Raw genomic sequence first — 27,816 nt, 5'->3', positions numbered from 1 at the left:
GAGTTAGTATTCCTCTTTTGACCACTAATTTAGACCCAGGTTCCTTTTGTTCATCTTCCTTCTCTGTGCTGCAGCCTCTGTGACCTTGGTCAGTTTACTTTGCTTTTCTTGCTCCTTTTAATCTCCACTGGTAAAATGGAGACAGATTAGTACCTACCTCATAGAATTAATTATTGGAAGAATTAAACAAATTAATTCGGGTGTCTGCACATGGTAGGTCTTCTATAAATCTTACTAGTTATTATATTATGATGATGTTTAAGACATTTTTTCTTTATGCATTTAAGAAATAATAAAGCATAGAAAGCAGAATTTTACTACCATGTAATTAAGAGGGTGACCAACTAGTATCACTTTTCTGGGATCTTTTTCTGTTTTAGCACTGAAAGTCCCATATCCTAGGATCCCCTTATTACTGGGAAAACTGTTGGCTGATTACCCTACTAACGAGTGTGAGAACTCTTTACAAATAGAACATCCACTGCTTAGCAGCACAATATTGATTTAATCATATAAATTGGCCATTTTTGTAGGCCCAAACTATCAACTAGTAGCAATTTCATATGATCTAACTTTGTAGAAAGTCCTAAATGGCTATAAAGGGGCTAAGTAGTGTAAGGGGACTTCTATACTTTAACTTCCCTCTAGATTTTTTTTTTTTTGTCCCTCCAGATCAAAAGAAAGAAAAGACAACAAATATTTCTTAAGCAGACTGTGTACCACGCATTGGACTATTTCATAAGTAAGGAGTTTATTAACTTTACTTTGGTTGATCTTTATGACTCATAAGTCAGGAGAATCAACAAGACAGAAATATGAAGCCAGCAAGAACCTTAACTCTAAAGAAAACGAAAGAAAGAAAAAAAGCCCGAAGGAGAACATATGCGTCTTAAAGATGAGAAGGAGCAAGCCAAGACCATGGAGGGAGGAGACAGACTTTGGAAACGAGGTGCACAGACTCCTGGATAATCTAACTCATTGAGGTTCAGAGACTCAGCCAAGCTTCTTGAGCAGGAATCACAGCATCTTATTTTAGGGTGGCAAATGCCTTTCTGGAAAGAAGTTAGCATCTTATGGCCTGAACCACAACACTGAGATAGTTAAAAAACAAACAAACACACACACACACACACACACACACACACACACACATAACATAAATGAAAAATTTTTATTGTATAAAAACACAAGAAGGAGATGCAGTCCAAATTCATCTTGGCTTTTGAAAAAGACGTAGAGAATTTCTTAATTCATCTGAAGCATTTTGGCCCCATTTCTAGTAAAAAGAAGTTTTAATTGTTTTTGACATGTCAGCCTCCTCAGAGGTTTAGACAAAACAAGGGCATTATGACCGTTTGTTTGTTTTGTTTAGGGAGTATCAACCTATGACAAGATCTGTGAATGGATTTTGTTAGTATCCAATGCTGTTGTCGGATACTTTTATATTTGGGTGAGATGAACACATTAGAGCAGGGATATTTAACTCTTAAGAAAAGTTAAAGTAAACTTTAACGAAGAGAAGAAGAGAGAAGTCATAGCCTTCAATTCCAAGGACTCTGAGACCTACGAATGTTACTGGTTTCTAGGGAGAGACTGAAAAATCATAGTATTTTATAAAGCACTTTATATTCAGATAAAATTGTATGGTATTTATAAAGTACTACACAACATAAAGTTGTTGATATGTACATTAAAAAGTGAAGACTTCACAAGCAGGAGACTAGAAAGATTGTAAACTATACCTGATGCTGTATTTCTAGGAAATTTGGCAAAAGAAAAGTCTGTCCAAGGTGTGCCCTACTTTGTTTTGACTTGCCGATAAGGGGAAAAGATGACTGCCCATCGCCCAAGTCCAGGATAGAGGAGTGCAAACCTGGAGTCATGCTCGCCTGCAGTCTAACTGGAACATCACCTAATCTTAGAACTCAAAAAGGCAGCTGCACTTCAGATTTATGGTGCATTGCAGTCTGTGTTTATTGAGTTGGTAACATGAACTGTGTGAGTGGAAGGGAATAAATACCTGCTTTCAAGGAATTGAGAAAGTTGAGGTTTATAAACTACAAGTGGTGAATAAGCTAGTGAATTATCATGATTAGTAAAATATTCAAGTTATATTATCTAGTCAAGCCTTCTCCTTAATGACCAGATGAAAAAGTGCTCACACATTTCCTCAAGTCCACCAAAAATCTCAAAAACGCTATCCAAATAGTTGTTGCAATGCATAAAAAAGGGACAGAAGAATCAGACCAGATAGCTGTCTAAAGGGCAGAGCTGCCTTCTCGTTACTCCATTAAGAAGAGTGTTATTCACTATATGTTTTCTCATCTAACCAGCTTCAGTTTGGTAGCTACTCTAACTAAATTCATTGAAAAATTACCATAACGTGATTCAGGATTTGCCTGGGTCAAGCTGTCTTCTTTTAGCATTTTAAACTTGATTTAATGGAATAAGATAATCCCATTGTAGACCAGAAGCTTAAACAGCAAGATGTAATTATAAGCCCCAATTCTAGCACTCAAAAACAAAACAAAACAAAACAAGATAACCAAAACAAAACCTAACATGCATATAGTGCCACAAACACCCTGTAAAAACAAATGGGTACAAGCTAATTTGATCCTCACAACAATCCTATTCATTCATCAACAGCTATTTGGTGAGTACTGTTATGGTATGAGTACTATTATCCCGGTGTTGTGAAGTAGAAGCTAAAATTACCTCCATTCACGAATGAACTTGATTCACCTGACCCTCATGCCTCCCCTTGGGCATCCTGGTCCCACTCAGCTCTTGAGATTTTGAATGCTCTCTTCTTCTTTCCTGGTCTCTGCCCCTAACACTCTAGAGCCTGTAGTGAATTCCGCTGAGTTTTATTTATTTGAGTTATCCTCAAAAGAGTACTAAGAGCACCTGTTCATGCCTTTGGGGACAGGGACTCAGATGAGGATATGCAGGAGCTGAAACCACGAACTGTCCACAGTCCATCCTCTTGCTGGAAGGCGCACTAAACCAAGGAAGACATCATATGTGGGAAGCTTGTCTTCAAAATCTTTAGAAAAGAGGCAGTCTACACAAACCTTTCTTTACTGAGTCCTTCTCATCTCCTCTTTATAGCCTAACTCTATAAAATACAGTGTGTGGGTGTAAATGATGAGAAATGGTAGGAAAAACAAGACCAAATGATGTAGGTTGTTGTTAGCATATACCAAAGAGTTTCATTTTAATGCAGTATATCTATATCATGGCTTGGAAAATCACCTATGACATAGTAAATTAAAAAAAAAAAACTTTAAAGGGGTGACGGGGTGGCTCAGGCAGTTGAGCGTCTGACTTTGGCTCAGGTCATGATCTCAAGGTTTCTGAGTTCAAGCCCCGTGTCAGGCTCTGTTGACAGCTCTGAGCCTGAAGCCTGTTTTGGATTCTGTGTCTGCCCCTCCCCTACTCATGCTCTCTCTTTCTCTCTCTCTCTCTCTGTCTGTCTCTCTCTCAAAAAAATAAACATTAAAAAGTTTTTTTAATAAAATTAAAAAAAGCTTTAAAATAGTAAAAAGTAAAAGAGAAGAGTCTTTTGTGTAGGGAAATAGCACAGGTGCAGAAGCAGACCGAAGCTGAGAGCCCACGTCCCGTTCTTGTCCTCTACCTGCCCTTACTTCCCAGGTGCCAAGGTTGTGTATAGACTGACCTCGAGATACACAGGATAATTTGGCACTTTTATTTTCTCACTTCTGGGCAGCATTGTGCCAGGTGTTAATAATTCAAAAAAGTCAGGGATCCAACCCAGCAGAAGATGCTTTGAAAAGGACAAATACACTGAAATCTGGGAAAAGGCAGTGAGTGAGGCTAATCAGATAGAAGTAGATGTATGAGCATACCATATGCAAAACATAGCAAAGCTGACCTTTGTTGTGTTACTGATGCATAACCATGAAGAAAAAACCTTGCATCTTTAAATACCATATATCTTTGAATCTTTTGGAGGTAGAGGCATTTTAAAAATGTATCCAAGAGAGGGAGAAAAAGAATTCAAACAGACCATTTGCAGCAAATGCGCCTCTGTCAGGGAAAGGTCTTTGTAGCTAACGGGAAATGGCATTTCTTTGTTAATGAGGTGAACATTTATGAAGAGCTATTATGCATATTTTTCAAAAATAATAATGTAGATCTCTCCTGCAATGCAATAAATGTCTGGGTTTAGTCCACCTAACCTATTGTCTAAAATATAATGCAATTCCTAACATAAGCAGCTATGAAGAAAGTGAGTCATATACTGCTAGTTGTAACAATTCTCAAAGCTGTGGCAAAAGCTTTTGATATTAAAGATTTCACACAGTAAAAAGTGAGTGTAATAATTGCCTTGCCCAGATTTCACCTGAAAAAAACAAATAAAACAGTTCTGTTCATGGGGAAAAAAGCCCATATTTTACACACTGAAAATTAAATCAGCTATCAGATAATTTTGGAAACACAACACCAAAGCTCATAGTAATTAAAAGTTGGTAATATTTCAAGAATCAGGTAAATCTGGAAGTCAAAGGAACACAAAAATTACTTATTGGTGCTTTTAAAGTTTTTAAATTCTAAAATTATTTTTTTTTAAAAAGTTTATTTATTTATTTTGAGAGAGAGAGAGAGAGTGAGCCTGCAGGGAAGGTACAGAGAGAAGGACAAAGAAAGAATCCCAAGCAGGCTCCTTGCTGTCAGCACAGAGCCCGATGAGGGTCTCAAACCCACCAACGCACCAACTCTGAGCCGAAACCCAGAATTGGACATTTAAGATTGAGCCACCTAGGCACCCCCTCAAATGATTTTTAAATGGTGTGTAACTTCTGTCCAGCAGAGCCACAAATCAAATCATCTCTATGTTCATCAAGGTCAAAATTTGAAAGGTAAAGTGTGACTTTATGAACTTTGACTATAAAAATGTGAATTGTACATACTGGTTTTCTCAGCACGGCCACCATGAAGTCTCATATTCCTATGGCAATCACTCTCTCCCAGAGCCTACTGCATTAGGCACTTCTTACAGAACCATGGAAATGCTCCTCCCCGGGGTCAGGCACTGATGCTTTTGAATGCAAGTGGTGGGCCTGATTTAATAGGCAGACCATTGGCTCATGTTAAGCTTCAGGGCATTCAGAGGCCCCAGACTCTTTTGGTCCACAAAGCTTGGGTTTATACTCACAAGGTGGTGGCAGGGCAGAGCTGGGGGCCTGGCACCCTCCTAAGTCTTGTGTGCTGACCAACATAGTACATATAAGTGTTTTTTTATCGACCCTAGCAGTTGCTTGGCTTGACATTTGGAAATTGGTAGAAGAGTTTGAATGATGGACAGTGGGATCATAAAAACATACTTGGCTTATGGTTCTCTTTGAATTGCAACCCGTTTCACCGAGAAACTAACAGTATACCTAACATTTTACTTAAAAAAAAAAAAAAGCTTATAAATCAGTCATTTTTTGTGTCCTGTAGCATAAGCTGAAGCTTCTGATGTAATTTAAAATCAAACATTTTCTTTTCAAATAGAATTCCTAGGTTGAGGCCTTTTAAAATAGTGGTAAAAAAGTACCTTTGATCACATAAATCATTAGAATATTTGGGTGAACAATAGAAATGAAACTGTGTCTCTTTTCAAAGCAGATCTGAAGCCTAAATCCTGAAGGTTACCACTTAAATTGTGATAATAAATCATAAGCAAGGAAAATATTTAGAAAAGAATAACTTAAAAGCACTTAAAGTGCTGAGAAGGCATATATATATATACATTCAAGTCAAAGTAAAATTAAGCTATTGATGAACATACAGACTGGAGCATTTCTTAGTTGAAAACACTTCAGCATTTTGTTATGGAAATTGGGATACTTCCTACATCACAAAATCCATGAGTACATATTGTTTCTGAACAAAAAGATTCATGTTAAAAGCAGAAACCTGGAGTCTGGTTCAATTCTATCACTTCCTGCCATTGATTCCGGGTGGTATATTTTCATGTCCAGTTGAACACTGTCAGTGAATTTACATCTATTTTTCTGTTTAACTCTGAAAAACATTGCATTACTTGCTTAAAATTAAGTATTAACATATGCTTTTGGATACAGAATTTTCTGTTTTTCTAAGTAGTTGAATATGTTCCTCGTGGTGATGTGAGCTTTTGAAGCACTTATGACTTATGATGCAAATGTGTTCTTTGGGGAGGGATTCAGTGAATAGAATAAGGTGTTCTAAGTTGAAAGCTCTTGAGAATGTAAAAGAATCTGAAATTTCTAATACAAACATGTGTAACATTTACACATAGATTATAACTTTACACACATATTTGATTCTTCTCTACACATTTATTATGTAGAAACATTTCACTTTTCTTTTGCACAATTCTGAAAAATTGTCAGAGTGCCTTAGCCATAACTCTGGGAAACAGACATGGTAAGTGTTCTTCTAATTTATACTCGATAGTGTACATTAATTAGAATCATTGACAGTTAAGAAACACTACCTCCTCAGCTGATGAAGTTAGAGATTGATTTTAGACTCTTAGACTCTTAGACTCAAGAGCATTGAGTCTAAGAAGATGTTTTTTTATTGGGGCTCCAAACAATTTTAGGTGGAGAAAAAGTGGGAAAAATTTCTCTTTCCCAGAATTACCTGTAGTAGAGGATAGTATAGGTAAGTCCAGAGTCATATAGATCCTATACTTAGAAACTTTCCAAATGTATTTTATGAAATTCATCCTATAATAATTGTCATGTGAAACTGAAACTGGTAAATGAGAACTAAGTTGTGAGATACTTTTAAGTCAGTAACTAGAGATGGAAGAAAGGAAGTTTGGAGAGGTGAGAAAGGAACTAGGTTTGAAGTGTGTACCACTCTCATTTTCCCCATCCCTACCTATTTGCTCTGTGATCGCACGTATGTTACTTCCCCCCTCTGTGTCCTAGTTTCCTGCTCAGTAAAATAGCTGCTAATAAGACCTAACTCACTAGTTGTTGTCATGATGATTAAATATAATAATTTTCACCAAACTGCTTTAGATTTGCAGCTATTAGATATTCAATAAGTACTAATTAAATCTGCATTCTACTAAGTTAAGGATTGAATAAGTGGAAGTAGAAACCCTTAACTCATTCCGGTTGGAGTTCCATTTTTTATGCAGTGGAACAGTTTTATATGCTGTGATTGCTATAATGAGTCTGAATCTTAAAGTGAAACCTCCATTTGTTTGCTTCAGATGGGTGAGCAAGTCACCCTATCAGAGAATCTGTCAGTTGGTCTTTTTAATTTGGGCAGTGTGACTGCCTACTGAGATCTATGAACTGTGGAAACACTTATTTGGGTGACATCTCCAAAACGTCCTACTTGCAAATATGAAGTTATTTATACAGACATACAAATTTTGATGTCCCTAAGCCTCTACATCCTCACACAGAATATAAAATCCCTTCCAGAGTTTCCTTTTCTCTTAAATATTTATGGGAATCCCAAACAGGAGTTTCATGGGTGACTTCAATGTCCCCTAGGTCACTGGTTCTTAAGTATGGCTGCAAATTAGAAGCAGCCAAGGAGGTTTGAACATTTTGGCTGCCCAGGCTGCACCCCATGCCAATTAAGTCATTATCCCTGGGGGAGGTATCATGATTTTGACAACTCCCTGGGTGATTCTAGTGTGCAGCATGGTTGGAGAATCAGTGCCCCAGGCCCAGCAGCATGTGGTTCACACATGTCGCCACTTGGGCGGCTCCAATCTGCTGGATCAAAACCCTCACCTGTCAAATGACAGAACCTCAGTCCTACTGTATCCAGTATCTTTCCAGGCTCTTAATTTTGGCCACTCATTAGAATCACTTAGGTAGAATTTTAAAAATATTGCAACTCAGGCCCCACCACAGGGTAAGTAAGTCAGAACTCTTGGGCATGGGGATCAGGCATCTGGGATTTTTGAAGTCTCCTTAGTGATTCCGATGGGCATCAGAATTGAGAATTGCTTCTCTGGGAGCTTCTAACAGGAGGGAGCAGGGGTGGTTCACAGGATCAGAGTCTAGAGCTTACCATGCCTCAGCTCTGGCTGCCCATATGGTTTTTGTACTCAGCCATCCTGACACTACTTACACTGACCTATTCTTGCTTTATTCCAAGCTGCTGACCATTCTCTCCACTGCTGCCCACATTGCACCACCTGTAGTCTGCAAGTCTAGGACTGCCTCACTCCTTGCAGCACCTGACACTGGTACACCTTAAGCTCTATTCCTGCCTGATTCCTAGTCTCTGCCACTTCTCTCTCCAATCAGTAGAAGAGGACTTCATTTTCCTATGCCTACTTCTTCTCGAGATGGTCTAGTAGAGTTGCTTGGATACCTGCTTAAATTATTTCAAGTTTGCCACTCAACATTCTGAACAAAGAGGAGGATCCCAGCAGTAAAACAATGTTGCCACCCCCATTTTACAATTAGTGCTCTGCCCCTCAGAGTGCAGGCATGCCAGCAGGTGAGTGGCTTTGGAGGGCCACGTTTATTTCTACAGGGTTCCACAAGAAGATGCTGACCCTCAGGATATACTAGATGCCTTCTTTATTAAAGGTTTACTTACTTCTCTCTATGTTTAACTTCTTTCTTTATCCTTTTCCTCACATATATATCACTACATGCCTAAATTCCAATTACAGATAAAGTTCAAGCTCCTTCCCTTGGATTGCCTGGATCTTGGGCAAATTAAAACCAGGGCTAAACACATGTGTTAGTGCCTAAAAACATTCTAGAGCCTTTAATAAACTGTTTTCTTCCGGGAAAATAGGGAACACCCTCCATGAATGTTTTTGCCTTATTCCACAGGCCCATGTATCTAAGTCCTGGCAATAGTCCAACCATTACATGAAACATTCAGTAAGGCCAAATGGGGAAGAAAGGTTCCCTTTAAAATCAGACTACTTTTCCCTGGAAGGTTAGATGACCTAAAACTCTCTTAAAATACTTGGATGAAACAAAAGACTCCTGTACACCACCTGTCCCAACTTGGTACTATAAAAGCAAGCCCCAAACCAAACAATAAATCAGCACAAAGGGAATAATAGTGGTGTTTTCCCTAAGAGGGCAGTATAAATTATTAATTTATGCTAGAAATGAGTACAGGCACTGTCATAAAACTGAATTATTAGAACACCAGCTTGCAGACCACCATTTGAGAACACCTGCATAAGGACATAAAAAGTTAAGCTATAAGTTTGCTTTGTGGCCCTAGGGAAGACCCTGGGCCTTTACATTAACCATCCAGAAACCTGCTGTGTCAGAAGTCAGAATTCTGAAACTCACTGGTTCTGGTTCTTGTCCCACTCGCACTAGCTGCGAGCCCCTCTCTGTCTCTCTGTTTCTGGTTGGCCCAAGAGATCTTCTACCTTGGCTGGCCCTATGTTACCATCAGAATAACATCTTTAGAATGGAAACATAAGATGCAGGATGATAAGTGCTGAGGTATGAAGCCATAGTCCTAGAAACCAAAAATAACATTGTCTCCAGATCTGAGTCCCAACGACCACATTTTCACAGATCTCTGGGAAAGAGAAGAGTTGTGCAAATCCAGTTACCTGCAACGACTGAGAAAAGATTAGACATTCTCTCCCAACAGAATAATTCCTTTAGTTTTGATCGATATCTTTGTCCCTCAAATTTGCCCTTGAAATTTTAATTTGAATGGAGCAAAGCACATACAAAAAGGGAAAATAAATATGTTATAAAGCATAATTTTTTAACTGCCTGGAACCAATGGACAAATACAGCAGAAATAACTCGTTACCTGGATGTTCACTGCTAAAGCAGGTCCATTATAAGGGACATTCTCTTCTTTCTTAAGAACAGATTGGTCACTGCTGATTCCAATCAAGTTCTTTCTCAATATAACCCAGAACAATTGTGTTAAGTGACTTTCCTAAAACCAAATTCTTATTATCATTTATTAGGTTTCCCTTTCAGGTACCTTAATCAAGGTTCTATATCATATATCCACTGATGGAATTTTTTTGGATTTTTGAGCTGTGCCTCCAGAAGCAATTCAATTTCTCTTCTGAAGGAATTGCACGAAGACTTAACATTTTATTAAATCCATTTGCTGCATCTTTCAAGACCATCAAGGAAATGGCATCCTTAAATTTGGCAACATTCTTTAGCAAACACACACTCCAGCACACATATTCAGCCTTGATGTTTTCTGTGCTGCATCAATAAAATTTAATTAAAATGAGTAGAAAAATTACAGTAATTTCCATTTATCATCCCAAAATGCCATTATGAGACTGAAACCCTTCATACCTGTACCTATCAAGCAGGGTAATAAAACTATAATGGGCTATTCAAGGGGGTAATGCCATTGCAATCCTTAGAAATTTTAAGGTAATAATGAGCAACCATCTGTCTTGAATGTCATTAAAGCAAGGACCAAGCCAGCTGATCTTTTAAATCCTATTCAGATAAATTTTTCCATGATGCATTGAATCAGACCCATACATAGAAGGACATGGATCATAATGGATCATATATATTTATATGTTGATATTTGAGTAATAATGATGGTATTTGGTTTTGTTTTCTAAAGGTGAAAGAATGAGAGAGAAAAAAAGAGTGAGACAAAGAGCAAGAATGAGAACGAGAGAGAGGGAGAGAGGATTATCTCTCTGAGGAGCTAAGCCTCCACATAATGAAAAATAATACAAAGCCATTAGTTTGGAGAAAATGTAATAAAGAAAGTTAAATTTTAGGAAAAAGCTGAATGAAATAAATATATTTTCTTGGAGTTTTGGAAGTTGAGAAAGACAAAGTGTAAGAAAGCTTTGAAATCTTGTTGGCAAGAAATTTAAAGGCAAATTAATATGGCCACAAAGATACTGCCTTTTGGGTAAAGATAAAGATAGTCCTGGTAGATGAATCTAATACAGAGCCTTTCACAATGATGATGAAGAAGCAGAAGAAAATAACTAACAATACCCAATTACTCTTAGCTACATGGAATACTGATGAATCTTTTTTAAAAAATTTTTATTCATTTATGAGAGACAGAGAGAGACAGAGCATGAGCAGAGAGAGGGAGACACAGAATCTGAAACAGGCTCCAGGCTCTGAGCTGTCAGCACGGAGTCCGATGCGGGACTCGAAGTCACGAACTGCAAGATCCTGACCTGAGCCCAAGTCGGACACTCAACTGACTGAGCCACCCAGGTGCCCCCTGATGAATCTTGAAAAAAGAGAAAACCAACAGTAGCAAAATGGCATAAAATATCTGTCACGAGATAAAGAGTAGAATAGGATAGAAGAAGTGACAGCACCAACACTTTGGTGGAAAATGAAAAAACTTTCTTGGTTCTACCTATTAAGACCCTCTCAAGCCAGTGTTAAAGCTGAGAAAGGAAAAGAAGAGCAACGAGAGGAATGGTGGGTCAGCAGGAAAAAGTTTACTTAGGTTCATAGTCCTCTATTAAAGGAAAGAGGGAAGAAGAGAAGCCCAAGGAGAGGCAAGACAATGATAGTGATAAAGGAGAAAAGAATGAATTAGAGGAAACAGTAGTGGAATGGATAAGTAAATCCAAGAGCTGTTTCTTAAAATGATTGGTATAATATGCAGTTTCATAAATTAAAAAAGGAGGAAAATACATACACGTCATTTTCTATAGGAAAGGTACATGATCAGATGTATTAAAACAATATTAAAAAATAATGGGCTATGATGCACAACTTTATTCTTTGCAAAATCTGACTAAGAGTGGTATTTACCCCATGGATCTTTCAGTGAATATTAATTGGGATAATTGATATGAGAAATGTATTTATAGTACCTTGCACAATAGAGTTCAAGAACTGTTATTTACAATTTTGAAAATCTGGAGAGGACAAATGGTTTATTAGAAAAGTAAAGTTGACTGAAGAAGTAGAAAAATTCAGCCACATAAGAAACTGAAACCATTATCAAAATATGGCTTCCAAAAATGTCATCAGGCACCATGGTAGTTTTAAAATATGTCCACAATGCTTTCATACACCTCCCTTCAAGAGGTGGAGCTTAATTCCCCTTCCATTGAGTGTGTACTGGTCTTAGTGACTTGTTTCTAACAAACAGATTATGGTAAAAGTGACAGTGTGCGACTTCGGAGGATAGTTAATCAAAGTCATTTCTACTTTTTGTTCTCTCTCTTCCCCTCTCTCCCCCTCTCTCTGTCAGGGAAAAGTAAGCTTCTATATCATGGAGGACACCCAAACAGCCCTCTGGATGACACAGTGAAGAACTGAAACCTTTTACCAACAGCCATGTGAGCAAGCCATCTCATAGTGGGTCCTCCAAGCCCAGTCAACTGTTAGATGCTTCAGTTTTGGCCAACAGCTTGTCTACAACCTCATGAGAGACTGGTAGCTACAACTACCCAGATAGATGGATGCTCCTGGACTCAGAGCCCTCAAAAACTACATGAAATAATAAAAGTTTGTTGTCCTAAGTTTCTAAATTTTAGGGTGATTTGTTACATAGCAGTAGACAACTAATACACCAAAAGTTGCTTTTAGAGGTAGGTGCTAGGTGTTTTTAGCTTGCAGTGCATGTCCCTTGAGCTCAGATTCATGTCCAGGTTGGCTCCTGGGTTGGAGAACTGACTCTACCTCTCCAAGTCATAGAACTTTCTTGGGATTCAGTTTCCTCTAATAAAATTCTGGGTTTAAAGGCTTATCTTTATAGTCTCACCTCACTCTGAACTTCTTGGATTTTATGACTTAAAAAATTCAACTGCAATTGTATACCATGATAAACAAACACAGATGTGTGGTTAAAAGAGTTGGTAAGATTTAATTGAGAAGTTACAGTACAATTATAGCTTTATCAAAGAAAAAAATTACATGAAAGATTTTCAAGGGAAAGCACAGTTCATGTCTTACTTAGCTTTATTTCTCCCTGAGCCTCAGTACCTGGCATACAGAAGGTACCCACTACTAAAGGTGCCGAATGGTCATTTGTGACCTCTACTATAATGCACATTGATGTGGAGTAAGGCTTCTTAACTAGGGGTTCACAGATAATAATTCTTTCTGGGCACTGAAAGTACAGCGTGTTCTTGCCATGATGCAGGAGCTCCACTCTCATTAGCATTTAAAAAAGAACACTTATTAGCTGAACTACTAAGTGTCCTTTATACAATATAATGAGTTTCATTGAAAAGAATCACCAGCTTAGCTAAGGAGAAATTTAAACACTTTGCCATCATTTATAAATTCAACCCTTCTAGGATGGTATTTTTAAAGGTACTTTGAATGAAGGGAAGAAGAAAAGTGGTAGAAATCTTGACAAAAGAAATGTAATTAGAGTAAAAAAATAAAAAAGGCAATTCTATGCTTTATGAAGATATCTTTGATCTTACTTCTCAGAAGCCAGGGAAGCATGGGCATTGTTGCCTATGACATTCTCTCTCTCCCTCTCTCTCCACTGTGACTTGGAACAGGTAACTGGGATGGAACGTGCCTGCTTTTGTTAAAAGTGACGGAGAAAAATTGCATAAAACCATAATCAAAAACCACTGTAATGCAAATCAAAAAGGTGGAGGCACACTCCATGAAATTCACACAAGCAATGGAATTGTACTTGATCTTTCTTTCAATATCTCAGGATTACCCTAGACATTTGCTTTATGCCTCCAACTCCTTACATTTAAATTAAGGCATCATATCAGAATTAAATAAAACCATTAATTAGCATATATTGTTTCCCCTCTTTATTTTTTATCTTGGAATGTTAATGGTCATAATTCATTCATTCATTCATTTATTAATTCGGCAAGAATTTAATGAACTTCTAAGTTCAAAGCAAAAATCAAATGGTAAATTTCCATAATGTTTCATATAGACCACAACATCCGAAGAGGTTAGACAGGACAAAAATATGTCTAGAGGTACAGAAGGTTAAGGTAAATTTAGATGTTATATATATAAGCAGTTTATCAAAAGGAAGTGTGGTGAGCAGTGAGATAGATGTCATAGATTGATGTCATGTCCTCCATGATGCTACCTTCATTATCTTTGTAAGGCACAGATCTGATTTTTATCATCATCTCCATGCGTAAAAGCCTTGAGCAATTATTTGCCTTATAGGATACAGTTCTCTTAAATGTAGCACAGACACTAAAAGGTCTGCCTGAAATCACCTCTCCATTTTAATTCTCAGTTCTCTCTCCTAACCTTTCCTTTCTGCTCCCTGCCTTATACCAGCGGCCTCAACACACTTCTACCTACTTCCCCAAGGCAACTCCAGTCACAGTGCACTCCCTCTTTGTTTCTGGGACTTGTCAAGCTCTTTCTTAAGTTTACGGTTTTGCCTACTCTTTTCTCTTTGCTTTCATCCCCCATGAAATCTGCATGATAATCTTCTAATTACCCAAACATCCAACCCACAATCAGCTTCCCATGAACACCTTGCCTCCAGGAAACAATTCCGTCCTCTGGTTCCCATGACTTGTTGCACATCCCTCTGTGTTAACATTTGTCACATGGAGTTGTTGTTTGTGTATGTGTTTGCTAGCATGTGTACACACACATGTGTACGTGTGCATGTGTGTGTCCCTGCTATATTAGGAACCCCTAAGGATGAGAATTGGGTCTTATCTGCCTTTGTCTCTCTGGTGTCTAGCATGGTGTCTGCCACACAATCATGCAGTGCATAGTTCACTGTCAGTCCATGCTTGAATTGAAAAGCTAGAAAGCCCTTCAGTAAGATCTTGAGACTCAGCAGTAGCAAGGTAAACTCTGTACTCTCCACCTCAGGGATATAGACAGTCTTAAAAAACCCATTACAATCACTTTCCAGGAAAAGATACACAGCCCTCCATGAAACTTTTCACTCCAGTATGAGCCAGGGACTTCAGTTTTTGATCACTTCATCCTTGAATTTGATTCAACAATTTATTAAACATGGTCTACCCAATGATTTGTCCTCAAGATCAATGGCAAACTCTGATCTTTCCTCTCATCTCAACTGCATTGCAGTCTGTAAGCAAGTGATCTCTGCCCAATCTTAGAGAGAAGGAACAAGATGCATATCTTACGTTCTAGGTAAAGTCACAGAATATTAGGTTTAGAGCATGATCCTTAAAACACAGTCTGGGGCGCCTGGGTGGCTCAGTCGGTTAAGCGTCCGACTTTGGCTCAGGTCATGATCCCGCGGTCCGTGAGTTCGAGCCCTGCGTTGGGCTCTGTGCTGACAGCTCAGAGCCTGGAGCCTATTTCAGATTCTGTGTCTCCCTCTCTTTCTGACCTTCCCCCATTCATGCTCTGTCTCTGTCTCAAAAATGAATAAACGTTAAAAAAAAATTTAAAAAAAAACCCTAGTCATATAGTTCAATCATCCATTTTACAAATGAAAAAACTGAAGCTCACAGGTATTCAATTAATTACCCAAAGCCTCCACCATTACTCATAGAGATGAGGGGCAAACTCCAGCATTCTGGACTCTCAGTCTCCTTTCTACCATATCATCTGGCTTCTCCCACATTCTAAATCTTTTTCTTGAGTGTTCTTACAAAGTCATACACAGCACATCCAATTTGGCATCATTGTTTTTTTTTTTTTTTTTTTTTAGTTGGAAATTTAAATTTGGATTTGCATTGCTGCCTTTCCATTCAATGGTGATAAACACTCAAAAGATCATCTGGGGGGAATGGAAATAAAATAAGCATCTGGAAAGAATGTGCTATAATGAATATGTCATTGTTTGCTCATAAATGCTAGACAAAGAATCTGGTTTTCAAAAATAAATGCATGGGAAAATCTATGTCAACCCCAACCTCTACTTTAGTAAGTAATAAATAAATAAATAAATAAATAAATAAATAAATAAATAAATAAAAATACACTAAAATTGCTAGATTTACAAAGATTATAGAATTAAATATAAGACTGGAGCACCTGGGTGGCTCAGTTGGTTAGGCGTCCAATTCTTGGTTATGGCTCAGGTCATTATCTCACAGTATTGTGAGTTTGAGCCCTGCATCAGGCTCTGTGCTGGCAGTGTGGAGGCTGCTTGGGATTTTCTCTCTCCCTCTTTCTCTCTGCCCCTACCCCACTCATGCTGTCTCTGTCTCTCTCAAAAATAAATAAACTTTAAAAAAATAAAAAAATAATTAAATATAAATGACTCATTACCTGAATTAGCTGACAGTGTAATAAAGATCACCAAACATACATTCATTCATTCATTCATTCATTCATTCATCTATCCATCCATTCAAGGTTTACTGAATAAATGATACTAAGCCCCACAGTTGCTGCTATCACAGCTATTATTCAAAGAATATTTAGTAATAGGCAAAATAGTTTGAACTACAAGTCAAAAGATATAAGTTCAAAGTTTGCCTCTTCCACTCAGTCTTTTCTGTGTTATTCCTTAATTTTTTTTAATGCTTATTTATTTTTGAGAGAGAGACAGAGTGTGAGCAGGGGAGGAGCAGAGAGAGGAAGACTCCAGGCTCTGAGCTGTCAGCCCAGAGCCCAGTGTGGGGCTTGAACTGACAAACTGTGAGATCATGACCTGAGCTGAAGTCAGAGGCTTAACCAACTGAGCCACCCAGGTGCCCCTTCTGTGTTATTCCTATCAGCATATAAAAGTACTGTATTTTTCCACCTTAAAAATAAAAAGATTTTTCTTTTGGCATCATGTCTCTCTTCAGGTATCATCTCATTTCTCTGTTTCCTTTCACAGCAAAACTCCTTTGAAAAACAAGTCTGTACATGCAGTTTCCAATTTCTTTCCTTCCATCCTCTTTTGAACCTATTATAATTAGGCTTTCACCCTGACACTCTACCAATATGACTCTTATCATAGTCATCAATGACATTCATTCTCTTCATCTTAATTGGCCATTCAGCAAAATTTGGCTGAATTCATCATGCTCCTTTTTGAGACACTCTCTTCATTTGATTTCCAGGACACCATACTTTTCTTGATTTTTCCTTCTCCATACTGGCTACTATCTCTCACTCTTCTTTACTGGTTCCCAATGTCTTACCATTGGAGTGCCTCAAGACTTGGTTTCTGATCTTTCCTCTATTTCTCTCTTAGACATCTCATCTAAGAGTTATAACCAGTCTCATGTTTTTAATATCATCTCTATACTGATGACATCGAAAATTATACTTCTCACCCAGACCTCTCTCCCAAACTCCAGAATTCGAGGTCCAACAAGGTACTCAACAGCTCCATTTTATTGACCAATATACATCTCAAATGTAACAAGTCAACAACCAATTGTCTCTCAAACCTGCTATCTTGCAGTGCTCCTTGGCTAATAAATGACACCTCCATTCTTTTAAAATTTAAATATTATCATGCCATGCCTTTACTTAACAACCTCCAGTGTTTCCTTGCCTTGTATAGGCTGTCCATGACCTGTTCCTTGTCACTGCTTTGCTACTGTCTTTCATATTTTCCCCTGGTCCACTTTACCTCAGCCACATTGGTCAATTTGACCCAGGTGGCCTTTGTATCTGTTGTTCTCAGTTCTTGGACAGCTCCATTCCAAATGTCCATGTAACTCTCTCTTTTTCTTCTTTCAGGTTTTGCTTTCTTATTGCAACCTTCCCTGACCACCCTATCTAAAATTGCAACCCTGCTTTCCCATACACACACTCCTAACTCCCTTGTCTGCTTTATTATTGGCCTATGACTTGTCATAAGCACACTATATATTTAGCTTGTTTATTCTGATTATAACAAAATCTCCTCTACTAGAAATTCTTTTTTGTTCACTATTGTACCCCATCACCTTGAACAGGGGCTGGCACAAAATAGGCCCTCAGAAAATATTACTTGAATGAATGAAGGTAGTCAGTGATAATAAAATAAGCTACCTTTTAGGTAAAAAGGTAAGAAGAAAGTAAATGAGGAAAGTATGTCATACATGTTAATGCATAATGCATGTTAATTATTCCAATTAATACTATATCTCTTGTGTATCTGTTGAAAATAATTTTTATGTGGGAACTGCAGGAAGAGAAGGAGAAATTCTAGTTAAAAGGGAGTGGTATGGAAGTGTGGTTTTGCAAGTTAGCCTCAGGCAAAGTAAAGAGAGCTTTGGAAACACCCTGGAGTTTGGCCCAGATCACCAGCTCCCAGGTCTGCTTAGCAAGTGAGGACATGAAGGAGGAAAGGGCTGGGAGGCAGGCTGGGATTTGTATGGGTAGTGTCATAGGGTCTGTACGCAGTCTTCTGGATGGTTCAGGGTGAGACCTCGAGGCTCACAGACTTCTATGTGCTCATGTCCATCTTGAGCATCTCTAGCAGTTTTCAGTTTCTAGGGCAAGAGTCCAGGCTTATAGTATTTGTCTATTTCTAGGGCTAGGTGTGCATACCCTAAAGGAAGTGCTTTGCTATGGAAATATAAATCTTTATGGTGGGTAACAGCAACGATGTCTCTATTATGCTGCTTTGTGCCTAACACATAGAGATGTTACATGTGTTTTTCACAGGTTGGAGTGAAAATTAACTTGCAAAACATATTTTAAAGTGAAAATGCTTAAAAACTGAGAAGAAACTGAGGGTTGATGGGGGGTGGGAGGGAGGGGAGGGTGGGTGATGGGTATTGAGGAGGGCACCTTTTGGGATGAGCACTGGTTGTTGTATGGAAACCAATTTGACAATAAATTTCATATATTGAAAAATAAGAAAGAAAATGAAAAAAAATAAAGTGAAAATGCAATTTTAAAAAGGCACTGTAATTTTTGAAGCTATAAAGGATATATAATTCTTAAAAGTCTTTGTATCCAGATATAGCTATTTGATTAGCTGATATAGCCACAGTCCATGAATACAATTCCTTTATAAATCATATCACCTTTGCATTTTATAATAAAAAGTTGATTTTCACAGATTGTCCCTAGACTTTACTAATTAACTTCCCTTGTTCCCATTAAATAGTCCTGGGGACAGAGGCACAGAGCCTGTGCAACTTCTATTTTTCCCACTGACAGTGAGAATAGTGTGGGGAGGTACAAAGAGATATTATTCTCTGTAACCATGTATTATCATATAATATTTTACAAATTTTTCCCTGTTTCAGAAAGGAAATAGTGGTAACCTCTATAATACCTGCCTCAGCCTTTCTTTACAATTTGTAATTGGTTTCCCACATGGAGTTTGAACTTCGCTTGCTACACTGCTACAGATGTGGCCAAGAACTTCTTATCTGTGAATTAAAGGGCTGGATCTCATTTCTTTTAAAGTGGTGACCTCAGACTGTACACTAGGGTGGAGAATATGTGCGCGTGTGCATGCACGTGTGTCCAAAATATGTACATATGCTAGATATGCATATATTATGAAAGAAAAATAAGTAGAAAATGACAAATCCTGAGAGAAAAGCAATGAAGAAAGGCATGAGAATGGAAGGGAAGGCATTCATTAAGTTTCTACTATGAATCAGGCACCCAGGAAAGGACGTAAAGGGGGAAACAAAGATGGAGGGATGCAATTACCTGGATGTTAAAGAATGAACTTGTAAAAATCCCCTTTCTTAAAGAAGAGTACTGTAAGAAAGGATGTTGGCAGTCCATCAGGGAGTGCTTGTCAAGTCATTCAGAGGAGAACAGAAGTCTGTGGGGCACTGATTTTGGCTTTGTCTCCCCTAGGTGCTGGGTTGCTGTCTCGCCATGGGATGAGTTAACTTTGAAGTTCTGCTGAGCAGTCTAGATAGCATGACTTAAAAGTGCGAGTCCCTAACCAGAGTTCAGTTCCCCAGAATACAAATGCTCAGAGAACCAGACAAGGTCAGGAAAAACCAGCCCAAGGCATTTCCCTTTAAACCCTAGGGAATGCAGTAGTCTCTATAATTAAAAGGATTCCTATACTGGAAGTTTCTAAGTATTGGTGTCATTTTTTTTTTCATTTTTAAAAACTGTGGGTCCTTAAAATGTCTCTAATTGTATCTTTATGATTCCTCTGATTGTAAGAGGGGGAAGGGTGACCTTGCAGAGTCCCTGGGGAGTCAGGAGATAGGGTCAGGTCCAGCTGATCTTGGGACATGAAAAGAGAAAGAGAAGAAAACAATTAACTATTTTAGAGAGCTTTAAGGTAAGTCTTCAAAAACTCCTATTTAGGTTTTGCTAAGATGTCACTTTGGCTTCCCCCACTCCCACTGCCCCAATATCACATCAGATATCTTCAGCACTGATGAGCTTATTATAGAAGATTCTCTGCCTCCATTTGCATTTTGGGGTAGATTATACTTTGGTCCAATTCTTCATTATTCTCTATATCCATACTCCTTACCATATAACCTTGTAGTGCTTTCCCACTGTGGGCTGGTGACCTGCTCAGTCTCTTGACCTTGGGCTCAGGCATGTGATTTTCTTTGGCCAGTAGGATGTGGAAATGTGATGCAAGCAGAGGCTTGAAATGAACTTGCACATTGGGGCTTGTTCTTCTGCTAGGAGAAGAATGACAGACAGGTGGCACTGGCACATGCCCCAGCCAAGCCTACCTTAGACTTAAATCCTGCAGATGTGTGCAAAATAAATGTTTCTTTTTGAATGCCACTGAAGTTAGGTTGTATGGTTGTTTGTTACACAGCAAAAGGTAACTAATACAAATGCCATTTGATCCATGCTCCTCTTCTTTGCCAGAATGATGTTTCTAAAATGGAACACCACTTATCCTAAAATTACTTTGCTTAAGATACATTAGTGACTTCTTGTTATGGGCTGAATCCCGCCCCCCCCCCCCCCAACACCAACTCCCTACCATTCGTCAAATTCATATGTTGAAGTCCTAACCCCCAATATCTCAGAAAATGACCTAATTTGGAAATAGGGTCATTTAAAATGTAATTAGTTGAGTTAAAATGAAGTTATACCAGAATAAAGTGGGCCTCTAATCTAATGTGACTGGTGTCCTTATAAAAAGGGGAAATTTGGAGACAGACACACTCTTAGGGAAAATGTCATGTGAACATGAAGGTAGGGATAGGGATCAAGATGATGTGTCTACAAGTTAAAGAATAACAAAGATTGCCAGAAAACCACCAGAAGCTAAGAGAGAGGAATAGAACAGATTCTCCTTTACGGCCCTTAGAAGGAAATAATCCTGCTGGCACCTTGATCTTAGACTTCTACATTTCTCAGACAATACTTTTCTGTTGTTTAAGCCACTCCCCATTACCTCTAGGATAAAGTCAAAACACTCTTTCACAAGGTATGAAAGTCCTTTCATAAACTGGTCTCTGGCTTTATCTATGGTTTCAACCCTCACTGTAGCCTTACCCCATTCCCTAGCCACACAGAACTAGTTACAGTGCTTTGATCAACTGCTTCAGAGATTTTGTCCACCCTCAACTTTGGTTTCAAATGCCCTTGATACTGCCTTCCCACCCCCTACTAGGTTCCACATGATTACCTAATTAACTTCTATTTGTATTTCAAGCTTAAGATCAGATATCATCTCTGGAAACTTTCTCTTCACCTTCCCAATTCTAGCTACAAGACGATGCCCTATTGAATGCTCCCCAAACACACTATACAGATATTTCTATCACAGTCCATATCACACTGTGGATAATTAGTTGTTCATTACACGTCCTTACCCTCATCAACAGACTTGATAATGAACATCTTAAAGACAAGGTCATATCCCACATCCTTTTATTCCTAGTACCTAGCATAGTGCTTGGCACAGAGGGGCTGTGCAGCACATATTTGTGTAAGGAATCTATATCCAAACACATGTGTTTTTGGCATATGGAAGCTACATTCCGCTAGTGTGACAACTGGCAGCTGAGTTTACGGAGTAGCGAAAGCACCCAATTAAAGACCAAACATCACTTCCTTATTCTTCTTCATTTCCTTCTCTCTGTATAACTACCCAATCTCACATGCTTTATAATGCTTTTAGATGTAAGTGACTGTGAATTATTACCGACTGTGGGCCTTTCATCTTCAAGACTGACAGTCTATGTTCCACATTTCTCAGGAGGGAGAGACTATTATAACTATATTTTTGCTTACCAAGAGAATTGTTAATGGTTATCCTGGAGGAAAAAAAAAATCTATAAATATCCAACCTATAATGAAGCCTTAAGCGTACTTTCTTCCTTCGCTAATGAAATTCTTTCCAAGTGCATTGGCAGACTTGCTACATAACCATTACACTGTGAAAAGAGACAAAGCCTGTAGTGAATTTTTTCTTTTACCTGTTTAGTCCTCGTTTTGGAATCCAATGACAGATTGTTGTAGGTATAATGTGCCTGGGTGACTCCACAGAAAAGAACAGCGACTATTCCTGAAATTCAAAAACATACTGGTCAAAACCAATTTTCTCTGCCATCTAAGCCAAAGGGTAGGGCCACCTCAGCTAGACGAAGATGGACTAGGTGTCAGTAGAGCTACTTCTAACAATTACCATGACGTAATAGTCTCTAAAATTAAAAGGATCCTATATTGGGGTATACCTTGCTACTTATTTTAAACATGGGTCTTACAGGATTAACCTAAAGAAAAGTATTAAGAAGTACCTTCTTCTCTTGTCACAAGTTAAAAAAGTTATGCTTGGAGAAACATGAACAAAAGACTATATAATCAACTCTGGGCTTCTCCTAGACAGTGCCAACTGCTTTTTTTGCATTTTATACTAAATGCTGGCATATTCGCTCAAACATTGGCTTTTCACTGGGTACCCTGATGAACCTGAAGAGGGTCCCATCATACACAGTATTAAAAACCATGAATCACAGACCTAAGAAATCCACAAGGGTTTTGTTGCTCATGCTGATGCCTCTACTTGCCAAGCACAAGAGAAAGGTCCTTGTTTGCCCCTATGCCTCCTTGACAGAGCTGGGAGTTCTGTTAATGCTGCTGAAGAATCACATGAGCACATCCAAGACACACACTCCTTGCAGGTAAGCTGGTCTGTTCTTGTGTGTTTCCAACCCACAGTGGGCTCTCAGCTGCTTCTAGGCTAGCTGCAGGATTTATTTCTTAAGCCATCAGTATACCCAGCTTTTTTTTTTTTAATTTTTTAAAATTTATTTTTGAGAGAGAGAGAGAGAGAGACTGAGCACAAGCAGGGTAAGGGCAGAGAAAGAGGGAGACACAGGATCCAAAGCAGGCCCCAGGCTCTGAGCTGTCAGCACAGAGCCCAAGGCAGGGTTCGAACTCATGAACCATGAGATCATGACCTGAGCCAAAGTCGGCTGTTCAACTGACTGAACCATCCAGTCGCCCCAGTATACCTAGCTTTAAATGATACATGAAACCATACATACATTAGATGTTTCCTGGGGACAGAGGAGTAGCAACCCTGAGACAGATGTGTCATTTGTCTCCGGGCTGTTATTCTCTGTTAGCCCTCCTGAGCTGGGGTATGGAAGTGGTGGGGGTGGCATTCTACTTTGGATTAAATATTCTATTAATTATGGAAAATTGAGCATAGAGGAGGGCTTTGGGAAAAACACAAGATGTAAGTATTCCTCAAGTCAGACCAAGGGGATTGAATTGAATTTCAAGCAGCAGAATCTTTCCAACTAAAAACACTCATAAATTAAATGCTGATGATTCTTAAGAGTATAGAGATATGTGAACTGAATACTGACATCGCAAATGAATCTGCAATAAAGAATTTTAAAGAACCAAGCATTTTGTAAAATGTTTAGACTGGATGCTTCTATTTATACGTCGGTTATTTCTTGGATTGGCTTTGGATAAAATATTGCTATGGCACATTTACCTCGTACAAGTGCACAAACATTTATATTACTTATTTTCTTTTAATATGCTTCAAAATTTTAGGCAAAAGGATAAAAATGACTAGGAAATTTTGCCAAGAAATATATATGCAGTAAGCATTCTATAGATTTTTGGGTAACTTTTCAGTTTCTTAGCCTCTCCTCAGAAATACTAAGAAAAGGATGCTTACAAAATATTATATGTCACTCTTCACAAATATTCTATTAAAAAACAACCAATACCAGAGAAACTTTTAGGGTACTGAAGCACTTTAGGTACTTGAGGCACTAGGAAGATTGCCATGCATGTTATTTTGTTATCAAATATTTTTCTTTCTTTATTTAAAAACATAATTTATCTCTCTCTGCTGATTCTGTAGTCTGTTGGAGATTTTTCTGGGTGAGGTTTAGCTGACCCTCCCACTGATGTGGAAATGTTTTGATTATATATATTGATTTGTGGAGAAGTGGTGAATAAAAAGGGTGGGAGTACATGTGGGTAGTGCCTAAATGTATTCTGAGAACAAGTGGCAACAAAGAAGTGTTATAAAGGATAGGGAGGGGATTTAAGATCTGCCGAATGCCTACAGTGAACCAAGAATGTACCATTTTGTAAAAATCATCTTATTTATTGCATTGATTTATTACCTCACAACAGGCTTAGCACTATTAACCAGCTCTTCCTACTGTCTTCCCCTTTCCAGTAACAGCATCTCCATTCTTCTTGCTGTTCAGGCCAAAACTCTGGGATCACCCTTTACTTTTCCTCTCTCTGTAAGTCAGTGATTTTGTTGGCTGGTCCTTTGAAACTTACCTGAACCCAGCCACTTCTCAACGCTTCCTCCCCTAACACTCTTTTCCAGGCCACCATCACTTTTTATTCCCCCCTAGATTACAGATTCCTGATTGGTCCCCCTGTGTCCACTGTTGGACTCCCACAGTCTAGCTTCCATACAGCCAGAGTGATTCTTTGGACAATTCAGATCATGTCAGTCCTCTGTTCTAAACTTTGTAATGGATCCCCATGATGAAAAGGCCCTGTAGGATCTAGTCCTGCCTTCTTCTCCCCTTCCTACAGATCTCTGAGCTCATCTCCCACTATCCTCACCCCTTGCTGTACACTATATCCTTGCTAAGCACGTTCTACTGCAGTGTCTTGAGCTTCTGGTTCCCACTGTTTGGAAAGCTGTTCTTCATATATCCACATGGTTTCCTCCCTCCCTTAAGATGTTACATGATCAGACAGGCCTTCTCTATGCATTCTATAAAAATGGTCCTTCTCATCATTCTCTACTTGCCTATCTTGCTTTATTTTTGTATATTATTCACTGCCACCTAACATTTTCTATATTCATGTGTTTATTTTCTGCTTTCCAGCATTGCAAAGGAAAGCTCATGGAGTGCACAGGGATTCATTGGTCCCTAACCCTTTGAGCAAAGCCAGGCACATGGTAGGCATTCAGCGAGTGTTTGTTGAATAAGTTAATGAATATCCCTATTCCCATGTAACAAGTAAGAAACAAAAGTAATTTACTCAAGGTCACCTTGAAAGTGGCAGAGCTGAGATTCACAATTTCACAAATGCCCTGTGCTTTTCTGCCTATATTAGACTATCTGTGAATGTTTTAAGGTAATCTTAAACCATCTGAAAAAATATCATTTCTGATGTCCCAGGGAAATAGAGATATGAAGATTACATATCTGAGGTGGCTGGATATCTTGTTTTCCCTAGTAGCTTCATTGGTTTTCCTTTCTTTGCCTCCATTAGACTACTAACAGGCAGTGTTTCTGCTAATCCTTTTTTTGTTGTTTTTTTTTTTCTTTAGCTCTGTGTATAGATACGTCACACAAACAATGAAAAGTGTACCTATCTGACCAGATGCTTGGTGTTGTAATTAAAACAACTGAGTTGATCTAACCCTTAGTATTAGCTACATAATCATAATTCTATACCTTAGTAATTAATTAACTCACACAAATTACTGTAATTAGTATGACTTTTACAAGCCAAAACATATTTTGAAAATGTCTCATCTAAATAAACCTATTATCTATAAATTCTCTGCCATGTAAGCAAATTCAGAGTTGAGAGTTTTCTACCTTACAGAAGTATATTTTAATTGTCATTATATTTTTGCATACCTCTGCCTGTTAGCACTAGTTGTACTACTGTTGTGTGGGGCCCTAGACAACTCTCTTACATGCTCTGCAACTCAGATTCTCAGCTATACGAGGAGAGGGAGGAGCACCAAGTGCTCTTTGTGCGGGTCAGTAAACTAGTGTCTCAGCTCCAAACCCAGCCTCTTGTGCTTGCCCTGTGATATGGGCCTGGGACCATGCAGACCACATCTTCCTTTGCCACAGCCTGTTGAGCTCTGCTAATATGAGTCCCAGAGGGAGGCTAGGATGTGAGAAGGGCTAGGATGTGAGAAGGTCTTGCTCCCTTCCTGTTTGCTTGCTGCTCCTATCAGTTGCATCTCAGCCATGGTTCTTCTCCATAGCTTTTTGAAGTTGGTTCCAGCCTCATAGGCCCCACTCAGAAGTCTGGTTTCCAGCTTCAGCAGTTACCTCTTAGGAAATTCTAGATTCTCTTCCCTTTGCTTCTCCTGGCCCAGGGTTTACACTGTTTACACTTGCTTCCTGTAATTACTACCTGTGTTGCCTCAGTGCCCCCGTTCTATTTTTTCAGGTCTCTATCATCTGTATACTCAATCTCCTGCATTAAACTCTGGGCATAGCTAGTTGGTTTCTCTTTTCCTGATGAATCCTGACAAATCCTCACTTGTGGGTCCCTTCTCATTGTAAACTTTGATGGTTCTCTGAAACTACTGAAGCCATGTCATCTGGAAATAAGATCCAACCTGTATCCTCCTGTTATGACTGGGACAAGAGGGGATGTCAATGGCAGCTGTGATGCCATGCCAAGTTCCATTCCTACTTATGGAAGGAATTGACATTTTTAAAAAGTGATGGGAGTTTGAGCCAGTAGATTAGAACAAGAGGCTTGGGGGAAGGGAGTAAGTTAGGCCTAGAACTACTAGAGAGGCATGGGCTATACTTGGACTTGTGTCTTCTGATTTCCAGTCACAGGATCTTTCCAAAATATGAGCACTATCCTACAAAGAAGTGACTGCCTTGAAGTGTGAGAAATTTCCTATGATCTGAAATGTTTGGATTGAATGATTACCTGCCAGAGCTGCTGTGGAAAAAATTTCTTTTCCTAAAGTTTGGATATCCTCCAATTGTGTGGGTCTGTCATTTTCCTATATATTACTTTATTAATTCACTAGGATTAACACCTCAATTTAGTCTTTTTTTGTTTTTTGTTTTTGAATTTTTATTTGTTTTGAGAGAGTGTGGGGAGGGGTGCGCAAGTGGGAGAGGAGCAGAGAAAGGGAGACAGAGAGAATCCCAAGCAGGCTCTGCACTGCCAGCACAGATCCTGATATGGGGCTCCATGCCATGAACCATGAGATCATGACCTTAGCCAAAACCAAAAGTCAGACACTGAACCTATTGAGCCACCCAGGTGCCCCCCCCGACCCTTTTTTAAAGTTTAGGACAAGGAACTAATACTGATTCCAAATGAATCAGACATTTTTAGTAGAGGCAGCCCAACTTTCTCAAAAGGTAAAGACAAGATAAATTTATAGATTTTCAAATATCCTTTTAAGTTTACACAGGCAATTCTTCTAAAGTAAAATTTTAAAACATATCATTATCATACCTTCTAATCATAAAAATTTTTTCAAGAGCTATGAGGTTTAAAGATAAACTCAGGAAGTCTCCTGGGTATAGAAAAAAAAAAAGTGTTTCTAAATCTTTAGACCACAAACTTTCAGGTCAAAGGACACTGAAAATGGTGAATTCCAATGTCTGTGTCTAAGTGACAGACACAGCTCACCTCAGAGGAACCCACTTCCTTTCTTTTCTCTTACTGCTGTTTCTTACCTCTCTGTTTTGCTTGTCCCTCTCATTCCCAGCCTGTGCTTAATTTACAGCGACCCTACTATCCTTTCCATGTATCAGAAGCTTCTTGGGGGAGCCTGGGTGGCTCCCTTGGTTGAGTTTCTGACTCCTAATTTCAGCTCAGATCATGATCCCAG

At 38.7% G+C, this 27,816-nt stretch overlaps 1 protein-coding gene across 9 annotated transcripts in view; it reads right to left on the bottom strand.

The window, feature by feature from the left end:
• SLC9A9 (solute carrier family 9 member A9) overlaps window positions 1-27,816 on the bottom strand; it is a 694,304-nt gene that overhangs the window by 249,831 nt on the left and 416,657 nt on the right. For all 9 annotated transcript variants that reach the window (XM_045503389.1, XM_045503385.1, XM_045503383.1 and 6 more), the window contains one exon: window positions 22,181-22,269. In XM_045503389.1, coding sequence (XP_045359345.1) covers window positions 22,181-22,269 — 89 coding nt within the window. The remainder of the gene's footprint in view (window positions 1-22,180; window positions 22,270-27,816) is intronic.

The sequence above is a fragment of the Leopardus geoffroyi genome, chromosome C2 (assembly GCF_018350155.1).
Source record: "Leopardus geoffroyi isolate Oge1 chromosome C2, O.geoffroyi_Oge1_pat1.0, whole genome shotgun sequence".
NCBI classification, from domain to species: Eukaryota; Metazoa; Chordata; class Mammalia; order Carnivora; family Felidae; genus Leopardus; species Leopardus geoffroyi.
This window is presented reverse-complemented; position numbering and strand designations above follow the sequence as displayed.